The following is a 12,514-nucleotide window of genomic DNA, read 5'->3' as shown; positions in this document are numbered from 1 at the left end:
AGGGGGAATGGGAGAGGAAGAAGCAGGCTCATAGCGGAGGAGCCTGATGTGGGACTCGATCCCATAACGCGGGATCACGCCCTGAGCCGAAGGCAGACGCTCCTCCTTTTTATATTTAAAAAAATTAACATTGACATAGAACATTAAATTAGTTTCAGGTATACAACATAATATTTCGGTATTTGTATACCTCTCAAAACCATAAACAGTCTAGTTTAGCTAACATCCATCACCTTACATAGTCACTAAATTTTTTTTCCCTTGTGATGAGAACTTTTCAGATCTCTTGTCTTAGCAGCTTTCAAATATACAATATGGTATTATTAACTGTAGACACGATGCTGTACTTCGTGTCCCAGGTCTTATTTTACAGCTGGAAGTTTGTATCTTTTGACCCCCTTCACCCATTTCTCCCATCCCCCAACCCCCACCTCTGCCATCACCAATATGTTATCTGTATCTATGAGCTTTTTTTTAGTATTATTATTGGATTCCACATGTAAGTGAGATTATACGGTATTTGTCTTTGACTTGTTTCACTTAGCATAATGCCCTTGAGGTCCATCCATGTTGTTGTAAATGGTAAGATTTCCTTCTTTTTATGACTGAATAATATTCCGATGTGTGTGTGTGTGTATACACACATGCACACCCCACATTTTTTAAATCCATCCATTCTTTTGTGGTCACTTAGGTTGTTTCCCTGTCTTGGCTTTTGTAAATAATGCTACAGTGAATATGGGGGTGCAGGTGTCTTTTTGAGATAGTGATTTCCTTTAGATACATACCCAGAAGTGGAATTGTTGGATCACACGGCAGTTCTATTTTTAATTTTTTGAGGACCTTCCATGCTGTTTTCCCTAGTTCTTGCACCAGTTTATATCCTGCCAACAGTGTACAAGGGTTCCTTTTCTCACCAACACTTGTTATTTCTTGTCTTTGTGATGATAGCCATTCTAAAAGGTGTGAGTGACGTATGGTTGTAGTTTAAATTTGCATTTCCCTGATGATTCGTGATAGTGAACATCTTTTCAGGTACTTGGTGACCATCTGTATGTCTTCTTTGGAAAAATGTCTATTCAGATCTGCCCATTTTTTAATTGGTTTTTTTTTTTTTTTGCTATTGAGTTGTGTGAGTTCTTTGTATATTTCAAATATTAACCCCCTACCAGATACATAATTTGCAAATATTTTCTCCCCTTCAGTAGTTTGCCTTTTCATTTTGTTGGTTTTGTATGCGGCGCAGGAACTTTTTAGTTTGATGTAGGTGATTATTTTTGCTTGTGTTGCCTTTGCTTTTGGGTATCACATCAAAAAAATGTCATTGCCAAGACCTATGTCAAAGAGCTTATCGCGTATTTTTTCTAGTTTTGTGGTTTTGGGTCTTACGTTCAAGTGTTTAACCCATTTTTAGTTGATTTTTGTGGAGTGTAAGAGTGTTCCAGTCTCATTGTTTTGCATGTGGCTGTCTAGTTTTCCCAGTATATTAAAGAGACTGTCCTTTCCACATTATGTAGGGTACTTGGCTCCTCTGTCATAAATTAGCCATATGCAGATAGCCCCTGCTTTGTGAAAGTTCATGTTAGGGCACTTTGTTTTTAAGAAAGACCTACAGTAGGACCTCTTTTCACTAACTAAAAGAAATCCAAAGGGGATTTTTGCTTTTACAAAGAAGGGTGAAAAGCAAAAATGGCATTCAGCTTTTGTTTTGTGGTGAGCCATCACAGGGGCTGTGAGCACCCCATGCTGGGAGAGTGGCCCCCCCAAGCTTCTTCCTGGGCATACATGCAGCATCTGACTGCCATAGCTTTGAACTATGAGCATCTATGCCTTATTTCAATTTATTTCATGCGTCCGTTAGCAGGATGTGTCCTGAAGTATCAGAGACACCTAAAAGAGAGTATTTTGGAGGTCTGGGAATTCTCAAAAATTTCTCCATCTTAATTAACAGTAATTGACTTTTCACTTTATATCAGTCATTTTGGCTTATGAAAGGTTTCGCAGGAACACTGTACTTTCAGATAGAGAAACCTGTATCGTGTGGGTTTGTTTCTGGGCTGTTCTGTTGATCTGTGTTTTTATGCCAACACCATACCGTTTTGATTATTGTATCTTTATAAAATAGTTTGAACTCAAGGAGTACGATGCCTCTAGCTTTGTTCTTTGGGGACTTCTGTGGTTCCAAAAAATTTTAGGATTATTTCTGTGCAAGATGCCATTGGATTTTTGATAGGGATCACATGGACTCTACCTTGTTTTGGATAGTATGGATATTTTAACAGTACTTGCAGTCCCTGAGCATGGAATGTCTTTTCATTTATTTGTGTCTTCGATTCCTTTCCTTAATGTTGTGTATGGGTTTTTCACCTCCTTGGCTAAATTTATTTCTAGGTATTTTATTCTCTTTGAAGCAACTGTAAATGGGACTGTTTTAATTTATTTAGTAGCTATTGGTGTCTAGAAATACAACAGATTTTTGTATGTTATATCCTACAGCTTTACTGAATTTTCAGTTCTAATGTTTTTTTAATTGATAGAGTCTTCAGGATTTCTTATATGTAATACGTCACCTGCAAATAATGACATTAGGCTGGATTCCCTATCCTTAAGGAAAAGAGCCACAGCTGGTTTGAGTATGTTTACTGTAAGAGACAGTGGATTGGCAGGTTCGGTGCAAAGCCAAGAGATTCAGTTCTAGTCAGTGAGTTAACAGCCTAGACACCTGAACCGAATATTAGCCCCGCTGGCTCCAGTCCTCCGAGGCCCGCCACACACACCAGCCAGACGCCCCAAGACTGACAGATTCTGAGTCTTCAGGTAGTGGCTAAGCGTTCTAGTTTCCAAAGTGAATCAAGAGGCCGGCCCTAGTCATCACAGGTGGTGTAGTTTTTGGGACAGACTTGAGGAGAAGTGGGGGCAGAAGTGGACAGAAGGTCTGGGTTACTGTGCGCTGACGACACGAGTAGTCCCAGAGGCTCTTGGCTTGAGTGGTTAACCCGTCCACCTTCCCACCTGTGTGTTTGCCCTCCCTGACTGTTCATGGTAGGGAAGAAGGTGGCCATCCGGTTAAGGAGAAAAAGGCCTTTCCAGAAGCTGTATTTGGCATAAACGAATGCCACTGCTAGTGCTGCCAGTGGCCAGGCACAGATAAAGAAGGCCCTGAGGAGTTGCGACGGAAGGAGAAGAATGTGCAGGCAGAGCGGGAAACAGCCAGCTCAGGTCTCTGCCGCAGGAGCCCAGAAGGATAAAGGCCATGCAGTAAAGGGTGACATGTGGTCCTCCTCTTTGGTCAGGCAAAGGCCCCAGCATGGGGGTGAGAGGGCTGAGGGGCCCAGGCTGTGCCCTAGGGCCCTAGCTTTAGGTTCATCACGTCGAGGTGGTGATGTAGCGAGGGGCAAGGCAAGGAGACAGTGGTCAGGCTGGGAATCTTTGGCTCCTAAGAGCTGCCCTTGTCATCCATGAGGTCATACCTGTGGGAAGAAGCAGAGAAGGCAAGGGGACTTGTGGCCTCTCAGAAATGAAGCACGACCCAAGGGCCCTTGTGCTACAGAGAATCAGTGGTTCTCACCTCAGAATGCATTCTTTTCTCCCTTCCCATGATAGGGATTTCTCTTGCTTAAACATCCAGGCCCACCCCATGCGCATCAGATACTCACCACTGGGCCGCTCCCTGGGAAAGGTCTATCTCAGCAAGGTCCAGCTGCACCTGCATTGGAGGATGGTGGGGGCCAGATGTTATTTTGAGATCTCCAAAGACCACATCCCATCGTCCCACACTCCTGCTCCAAACCAGTGCAGAGGTGATCGGGTCACATGTACAGTAGTGTCACCTGCGGTGCTTCCTCCCTAAGTCCCCGAGAGAGGACGGCCTTGCTCCCAGCAGCGTGCAAGCCTTACCTTTGCCTTGCTCATCCTCGCCCTCTTACCTTCCCCAGTAGCTCACGCTCTCTTGACATGAAGGAGGAATTAGACTTCACAGAGACATCCAGCTTTCGCCTCAGGGCCTCATCCAGGAGCAGTTCCCACTCAAATCTGGGGGTGGGGGGTGGAACTGGGTATTAGGGGCAGGGAGATTCCTTCCCGAGCCGCCCATCTCTCCACCTGAATGCGTACTGACTGACCGTTCATTGAATTCAGGATTTAGGGTTCTCTTCTTCTGTGAGGTCTTCCTCTTGGTGCCCCGGTTCTTGTCTGGCAGTAGCAACAGTGACACGTAGGGGTCAGGGGGATCCCGTCCGTTCTGTCGAAGGGCCCTGCACAGGAAGATGAAGGTAAGAAGGCAGCCGGGGGGGAGGGTGGCTGGGGACCGGGAGGAGAGGGCGGACGGGGTCTCACCGGCAACCGTGAACGATGCTGACCAGCTTTCGTTCTTCGCTGTAGTACCAGACGGTCAGTCTCACCTGGCCCAGGGGCCCAGGCGGAGCCTCCGGGGGACTGTGGAGAGACGGAGACAGGTCTGGGAGAAGGTAGGGCCCCGGGAAGCCGTAGCTCGTCCTTCATCTTCCCGCCTGCACACCATCTTTCTGTCCTCGCCCCTCACCTGTCAGCATGCAGCAGGCGCTGCCGCAGCTCCGGGACTGAGGAGGTGCTGTGAGGGAGTCCCCCCCAGAGCTCCGGTTCTTCACTCAGAGAGGAGGAGCTGTGGCTGTGGCTGTGCGCTTCCACTCCTGAGTGCTGGGACACCAGGATCTAGGTGGGCAAGAGAGCTGTGAGCTGGGCCGAGTCTTGCTCGGCTCCCTGGCCACGAGAACATGGCCCCTGGTCTCCGTCCTCCCGCGGCCCGTCATCTCCTGGCACTCACCCCCAGCTGCGCTCGCAGGAGCACCTGCCCTTGCCCGTTGTTAAGTGGAAACCAACGGTCCAGGCAGAGCTGGTCAGCCACGAGTAGCTCCGAGAGGGGCAGGGAGAATGAGCCCAGTGTGCCAGTCCCCTCACCCCGAACCTGTGGAATCAAGAGGCCAATGATTTAACCGTGGCGTTCAAAGGTCCACCCAAGGTCCAAACGCTTGGGTGGTTTGGGAGAGAGACTCCCCTTTGTGACGGCCACAGGGAAGCCATGTTGCTGGCCCTGCTTCCCTTCCTTTCCTAAGCAGACTAGACTGTGCTCTACTTCCTAAGCTTTCACAAATTGTACCCGAGGGCTGTAACAGCTGCACAGGGTGGAGAAAAAGAACAGCAAAAATGGAATTAAATGGTTCCTGCCCATCCAACCCCCATTTCCATACTCCTGCAAATGCAGATGTCATGACCTGCAAACCCTTCCTGTCTTCTGAGTTCTAGCATAATTCTAGCTAATATGCCTGTATTTCTCTGTCATGATTTGTCAGCTTGAGTATCTCCGGATCCCCTGCTGTGCAGGGTAAGGAATGGAGCTCCCTGATATCACTTCTCTACCTTTGCTGTTGCTGTTACCAGTTACGTTATTTTTAAGGTCTCTTGGTTTCTGTTCATGCAATTCTCTACTTATTATTTTATCAACTTCAGAAAGTCTTTGACCCCTCCCACTCTGGAAGAGGAAAAGCACCCCTGTGTTACCTCCACCACCCTCTCCCCACTCCCGTACCTCTTTTGTTCACCCTTCAACCCCTTGAAATCCAGTTTCTCCTCCGTGCTGAGGTTGCTCCAATCACCAGCTACCTCAGTTTCACAGTCAGTCATTCTCCGTCATCTCATTTTGTTTCTCGGTAACACTGGCCACTTCCTGTCTTTTCAGACACTCTTCTTGGCTTCCGTACCCCCTTCTGTCCTGGCAAAAGCCCCACTGCCCCGGCTACACCTCAGACCCTTTGAAGGGCTCCTCTTCCTCCGTCAGCAAGTCTGCTCTTTCATCGCTGCTGTGTTCAACGTGTCCCTCCTTAGTCTTCGGACTGTAGGCCCTCAGCGGGCTCGTTCACACTGTAGTTGCTCCGTGTGCTTGCCCATGATGCTCAAACAAGAGGGAGGGACAAGAACACCGTAGTGGGCCGTAGATCTACCTTCTGGATGGTTGTTTCCCCTTGGGTGGTCTCAGAGATCTCTAATTCGAGAACTCCTGCTTTGACCATTCCCCGTGTTGGCCGTGGCACCCTCCTCTGTCCCGCTACCCCAGGCTAAAAACGCAGTAGTTCGTGTCTAGACTCTTCCTTGTTCCTTCTCCCCCCATGTCAAAGTAACCACTACTAAATACCATCGGCCTTCGTCATTCTTGTTTCATGGCCTGTTAGCTGACCACCCTGCCGCCAGGGTCAGCAGGATCTCTGGAAAGTGCAAATCTGGGTATGTCACCCCTCCTTTAAATGTTTCCCTATGCCTTTAGGTTAAATCCACATTCTTAGCATAAGAGTCAAGAAGGAGCCCTTTTAGGGGCGCCTGGGTGGCACAGCAGTTAAGCGTCTGCCTTCAGCTCAGGGCGTGATCCCGGCGTTGTGGGATCAAGCCCCACATCAGGCTCCTCTGCTACGAGCCTGCTTCTTCCTCTCCCATTCCCCCTGCTTGTGTTCCCTCTCTCGCTGGCTGTCTCTATCTCTGTCAAATAAATAAATAAAATCTTAAAAAAAAAAAAAAGAGCCCTTTTAACCCTGCTTCTATCTGCCTCTGTGATGTACAGTTTGCCTTCTCCCCACTCCCTTCTCAGCCTGAAGACTTTTCCTTCTCTTCTTGGTCAGAGCCTGTTTGCCCTAAGCTCAGGGTCATCGAGGGCTGCCGCTCCCACTGCCTCCACCTTTCCCCCTTGTCTGAGGTAGACGCCCTTCTTTTCCCCACGGTGCCTTTTACCTCAGCAGTTGTCAGTCTGGAAGTTTTCCCTGGTTATTTTTCTCCCAAAAGAGAGAGTGAGCTCTGTAAAGATAAGAACTAAATCTTTTCTCTCTGAACGGCCCGTGCCTGGTTCAGTGCCTAGCCCAGCCCATGGTGGCACAATGTTCACAGAATGAATTTACGGTACCTGCAGCTCCAGGCTCTCGGTGTTCGGTTTCCTGACGAGAAAGGAGGCACTCTCGTCCCAGACAGGGGCTGCGGTTTGGGCAATAGTCTGGTGGAGGTGAAAGGTTATGGTCAGTGCTTGGAACGCTCTCCTCTGCGTCTCTCATCCCTCCCAGATAGCCCTGCGGCATTTCCTCATACCTTCGTCTTATGAGAAGTATCTCCTACGGTGAGAGTAGCGTAAGTGCTGGGAGGCTTGGTCCCTTTTCGGAGCTAGAGAGAGAATATCGCATTGAATATTAAAATTGGTCTTAAACTTAGACCTAGTGAGGCAGATCTCCTGCTCACGGATCACATCCCCGGCCAGCGAGGTCCCCATGGTCACTTGACAGCCACTACCCTCCTGGCCTTGAACAGACCATTCTTCCCACGCCAGCACCACCCTGGGAAGGAGGAATTTGGAATTTCCTATTCCAAATACCCCAGCAGCATCCAAACCTGAGGGAGGCGGAGGAAGGGCCAGGGAGCTACGGGGCGTGGGGAGCGGCTCTCACCGGCAGCCAGTCCGCCCGCTCCAGATACACAGACAGCAGGGCGGCGGCCAGCTCCGCGCTCTTCTGCGTCTGGATCAGACTGTTCACCTGCAGCACCTGCGGGAGGACACGTGGGCTTGGGGAGCCGTGACCCACACGCCGGGGCCTGGCCTACTCCTCGGAAACGGACGGAAGACTTCGCCGTGCCCCATCCGGAGTCCCTTCCCTACCTCCTCTAACTCGGCAGCCGTGGGCCACGGGGTCAGACGCTCCAGACGCAAGTGCAGGCGGCCAGATGGCACGTCCTCCAGGGTCAGCCACTGTGGACGTAGGCGGGCTTAAGACTTGGGATGTGGGGATGGAGGGACAATGAAATTGAGACATGGGTCCAGATCAGGAGGGATTATCGATTGTACTTCCTTGCTCACCTCGTCGAGGAAGCCAGTGTTTAGGACTGCGGTGAGACTCACTTTACACCTGTAGAGGAGAAAAATTAAAACAAGAGGCCAGTATCAGAACCAAGTCTCTTATCTCCCCAAAGCCAGACTTCCATGGCCTACAGAGGCCTAGCCTGTCTTCTCCTCTGGACTTCCATCCTCTCACCTGCCCAGAAAGTCATCCTTGTCCAGGTCCTTGTCAAAAACTTCAATGTCTAGCTCTTGGCCTGGAATTGATGTGACAATCACCTAGTGGGAGAAAACAGTGCAAAGGCGGAGTCTTTTTCTTCTTCAAATGACTGGGAACCTCACCCTCAACCACCTGAACCCCAGAAGGCTTTCGGAGCACTCTCAGAGCTAGAGAGAAGAAGGAGAAGGGGCTGGAAAGAGTCCCAGCTGCTCAGTTCTGACCTCAAAAACCTCATTCCAGCGGGGATTGAGATCTTCCCGAACAACACGGCTCCGGAAGCTTCGTCCTGCCAGTTTTAGTTTGACATACGGGTCTGATTTGCCCTTCACCAGTCCCCCCAAGAAACGGTCTTTGGCAATCAGGTCCTGGGCCTCTAGTACATGAATCCGAAGCACATTCTGCAAAAGGGACAGGAAGAGGCCCCAGATGGCAGAGAGAAAGCTCTCAAGACCAGCCCTGAAACAGGCTTTGCACACTTAGGCAACAGACCCTAGATAGTCCTTTCCAGATCCAGACTCACCTCCGTCCCAAAGTGACCATCAGGAGTAGTGTGAGAAGGTCGAGGCGGGGCATCCACACTGCTGCCTGTCTGGGGGCTCTCGTTGTCCAGGTCCCAAGCACCAGGAGCTCCAGGCACAGTGGGAAAGTGTACTTCTGATGAATCCAAGTACAAGATCTGGGAAAGGTAGTGACTGTCCAATCAAAGAAGTGCAGCGAGCCACCAGCAGGCAACGGATGTGGGGGTTGGGGGTAGAGCAGAGGCTCTGATGGGGAAAACAGGCCCCTGCCTTGGCTGGGCTCATCTCTAGAGGGTTCCTTCCACTCTTCCTACTCATATACCATATTTTCCCCCATCTGGTCAACAAACTTTGTGTGTGCCTGCTAGGTGCTTCCACATACACTAGCTCATTAGATCTTAGAGGATTCCCCTTCTTTATTCCTAATACCAAGGAATCTACAAGGCCCCTCACCACCCTCAGCATATCCGGTCTCCATACCCTCATAACCAATTTCATGTAGAGCCTGGAGTTTGGGCCAGAGCTGCTGAGCTGGAACCACTGGTCCAAGGTGAGTTCAGAGGCAGTCAGCAGGCGAGCCAGAGGCAGGGTCAGTGCCCCTAATGTCAGAGCCCTGGAGTCATCCTTCACCTAGAGTCACAGGAAGAGGGCATGTAGAGAAGTAGGAAAACAGAGACATACTCAATTTCAGTGAGGCATAATTTACCATGAAAATCACTCATTTTAAGTATACAACTCTCAGTTATAAAGGATGATTCTAGGGGCGCCTGGGTGACTCAGTCGGTTAAGCGTCTGCCTTCTGCTCACGTCATGATCCCAGGGTCCTGGGATTGACGGGCCCCCTGCTCAATGGGGAGTCTGCTTCTCCCTCTCCCTCTGCCCCTCCCCCTCCACTCATGCGTGCGCTTTCTTGCTCTCTCAAATAAAATCTTTTTTTTAAGAAAGTTTAACTAATCTCTATACCCAACATATGGCTTGAACTCATATCCCCAAGATCAAGAATTGCATGCTCTTCCAATGAGCCAGCCAGGTGCCCCTATAAAGAATGATTCTAGAGTGGCACCTGGGTAGCTCAGTCGGTTGACCAACTCTTGGTCTTGGCTCAGGTCACAATCTCAGGGTCCTGGGATCAAGCCCGGCATCAGGCTCTGCACTCAGCAGGGAGTTTCCTTGAGATTCTCTCTCTCCCTCTGCCCCTCCCCCCATTCATACATGCACGTGCAGTCTCCCCAGGAAAAAAAAAATCTTAAAAAGTAATGATTCTAGAGAGATCGTTGGGGAAGAGTGGGGAGCATGAAGGAGGTGGAGAGTCTAGGTAGATGGACTGGAACTTGATCAAAGGGAAGAGAGAGGGACATGGTACAGACCTGGGAAGGCAGAATAGGGTATTCAGGAGGGGCTCAGTAGGTGATTAGCTCACCTGCACATCGAGTTCCTGGCTTTGAGGGTCTTGTAGGAAGAACCGGAAAGCCTCCTCCCACACCGGGCTGTTGGTGCAGTAGACAGCCTGGAGGTGCGTGGGACGGGATTAAGGGGACGTGCTGTAGTACCACTCCTGTTTCTCCAGAAAACCTTTGCCCTTACAGGCAGCCCAAAGGGGAGACTTCATCCCAAGAACAGTCCTCCCAATCACACTCACACTCACATACACACCCCCCCACACACACAATGCTGTTCTGGTCCTCACCTTGCTCTCCTGGGTCATATCCTGAATTGACAGTTGTACCATGGGGTTGGGTTCCTTGTTCCCCTTCTTCAGCTGTGGGGGTAGAATTCACAAGTCACCATCTTGGGTGTTTCTGGTTTTGTCTCAGGAAGGAAGGCGGGCTCTCAGAATCTTTTCTCTGAGTTGGCTCTGATGCCCTCCCTGGAACCCTTGTGTTACATGCTGCTGCTTCTGAAGCCAAGCAGGGAGGGGCAAGAGTGGATATGGGAATGCCGCATCCAGGGCCTCCTCTCTAGCCGCCCTCAAAAGCCCCACTCACAGGAAGATCCTGGGCCCGATCCAGATAGACAACTAAGATGGCGGCCGACGGGGGCTCTGGGCGGGAGGAGACTCCTCGATTCCACTGCAGAACCTGGAGGGAAGGGGAGTGGTAGTCAGACCCTTGCCCCTCTAGTTTCCTATATTTCCAGCTTCCTGTTTCCCATGTTGGTTACCTGCTCTAGTTTTTCTGCATTTGACAAAAGTGACAGCCACTCTAGCTTTAAGTGAACTTGGCCTTGCCCGCCTTGCAGAGGAAACCACTGGAGGGAGGGGCAGAAGAAAGTGAGGTATGAAAGATCAGATATTCACACAACCGCTTCCCCACCAATGTAGCATCCGATGGGTGAGACCACGCTCCCTCTTCCTCTTCTCTCAACTTACATCATCCAGTACTCCAGCCTGCAATACCTTCCCTACATCCAGCTTCATCCTGGAGGGGGTGGGGAGGGGTGGCAGTGAGCGGAGAAAAGGGAGAACGCTGAAATTAGGAGTATGTCATTGACCCTCCACTCACCCACCTAGAAATAAATGGCAAATTTCAGACTCCCTTCGTATACTCAGCAGATCCTCTCTCTGTGTGTGTGTGTGTGTGTGTGTGTGTATCTACGTGTGTATACACGTGTGTGTGGTGGAGGTGAGGGGTGGGGAGGTCGGGAAGGAAAATTATACACAATTCTCAGGCCTGGAAAAGGATTCTAATCACCTCTGCGACCCTGGTAGCACTGAGGCTTTAGAGCCCTAGCACAGGCAGGGCCTCACCTGCCCAGAAAGTCGTCTTTGTCTGGATCCTTGTCAAACACCTCCACCTCAATCTCTTGCCCCGGGACCTCGTGTACCATCACCTGAAGGACAGGGACAAGGGTCTCACCGGCTACCCTGTGAGGATCATCCAATTGGCATCTTCTTACAGCCCCCAGGGCCTCCCCCCATTTGACGGTCCCACTCCTCAGCTCTCCCACCTCGTAAGTCTCCCCCCACTGGGGGTTAAGGTCCTCATCAATGACTCGACTGCAGAATGCCTGGGTGCCCACTCGCACAAGCGCATAGGGGTCTGACTTGCCCTCAATCAGGCCCTTCACATATTTGTCCTTGGAGCCCAGACCTCGGGCAGCCAGCAGGTGAATCCGAATAATGCCCTGTGCAGAGAAATTAGATCATGAGAAACTAAGGACCCAGCACGAGGTTCCCAAGAGGAGGAGCTGTCTGATGGGGGAGAGGCCATACCCTGGGAAGAGGGGAACGCAACTGGGCCACGTCATGAAGGTCAGGCACAAGGGGCACCAGTAATCGGTTGGGCAACACAAGGAAGGCAGCAATGGAATCCATGATCATGGTGTCAGAGAGGGAGCTGAATGGAGGAGTAGAAAAGGAGGTGAGTGTGGCCCCAACTTCTAATATCATCCCAACCCCAGCTCTGCTTCCCACAACCGAGAGACCTAAAGCTAGAGGGACATCCTTTCTTGAAAATCTTTTTTGCTACTCTTCTACCCTGACTCCCCACCCACTGCTCTGAACCTTCACTGCCATCCCAGCTCCTTTTCTGTTTACACCTGCAGAGCAGCCTGCGGCCTCTTCACTGTCTACCCAAACACATGCTCCCCCACGGGAGAAACACCACAGTATGGAACTTCTCTGGTATCCGTCATCTCCCCAGCAGGGATGGTCAAGGCTCCTGGAGGGTACTGGCTGCCTCTTGTACTGCTCTGTATCCCGAAAACCCACAGCCCAGGGCCGGAACACTTAGGTGCTCAATAAATCCTTGACACCTGAGTCCTGGGATATCCAGCAGGTTGGTCATCCCCGTCCAGTTGATATCTAGAGTCTGGAAGGAAAGAACAGGGGGATCAATACAGAGCACGTGGTGGCATGGTCACACCCAACCAACAGCTGCCAGACCCCTCAGCCTTCCCCCTCCTGCCCCCCCCCCACCAAGCCCCAGACTGGCCACC

At 50.6% G+C, this 12,514-nt stretch overlaps 1 protein-coding gene across 1 annotated transcript in view; it reads right to left on the bottom strand.

Moving 5' to 3' along the window:
• Positions 1-2,625: 2,625 nt before the first annotated feature.
• ESYT1 (extended synaptotagmin 1) overlaps positions 2,626-12,514 on the bottom strand; it is a 13,324-nt gene continuing 3,435 nt past the window's right edge. Inside the window, exons 7-31 of the mRNA XM_034643450.1 lie at positions 12,332-12,387; positions 11,790-11,913; positions 11,525-11,701; positions 11,325-11,407; positions 10,947-10,995; positions 10,739-10,825; positions 10,564-10,656; positions 10,266-10,337; positions 9,999-10,085; positions 9,059-9,208; positions 8,581-8,736; positions 8,282-8,458; positions 8,037-8,119; positions 7,862-7,910; positions 7,664-7,753; positions 7,455-7,550; positions 7,102-7,173; positions 6,923-7,009; positions 4,802-4,942; positions 4,541-4,689; positions 4,336-4,434; positions 4,122-4,253; positions 3,927-4,032; positions 3,657-3,706; positions 2,626-3,470 (exon numbers count right to left, since the gene is read on the bottom strand). Of these exons, the coding sequence (XP_034499341.1) occupies positions 3,437-3,470; positions 3,657-3,706; positions 3,927-4,032; positions 4,122-4,253; positions 4,336-4,434; positions 4,541-4,689; positions 4,802-4,942; positions 6,923-7,009; positions 7,102-7,173; positions 7,455-7,550; positions 7,664-7,753; positions 7,862-7,910; positions 8,037-8,119; positions 8,282-8,458; positions 8,581-8,736; positions 9,059-9,208; positions 9,999-10,085; positions 10,266-10,337; positions 10,564-10,656; positions 10,739-10,825; positions 10,947-10,995; positions 11,325-11,407; positions 11,525-11,701; positions 11,790-11,913; positions 12,332-12,387 (2,499 nt within the window). The 3' untranslated portion in view covers positions 2,626-3,436. The remainder of the gene's footprint in view (positions 3,471-3,656; positions 3,707-3,926; positions 4,033-4,121; positions 4,254-4,335; positions 4,435-4,540; positions 4,690-4,801; positions 4,943-6,922; positions 7,010-7,101; positions 7,174-7,454; positions 7,551-7,663; positions 7,754-7,861; positions 7,911-8,036; positions 8,120-8,281; positions 8,459-8,580; positions 8,737-9,058; positions 9,209-9,998; positions 10,086-10,265; positions 10,338-10,563; positions 10,657-10,738; positions 10,826-10,946; positions 10,996-11,324; positions 11,408-11,524; positions 11,702-11,789; positions 11,914-12,331; positions 12,388-12,514) is intronic.

The sequence above is a fragment of the Ailuropoda melanoleuca genome, chromosome 15 (assembly GCF_002007445.2).
Source record: "Ailuropoda melanoleuca isolate Jingjing chromosome 15, ASM200744v2, whole genome shotgun sequence".
Lineage (NCBI taxonomy): Eukaryota > Metazoa > Chordata > Mammalia > Carnivora > Ursidae > Ailuropoda > Ailuropoda melanoleuca.
The sequence above is the reverse complement of the archived record's forward strand: the minus strand, read 5'-3'. Positions and strand labels throughout refer to the sequence as shown.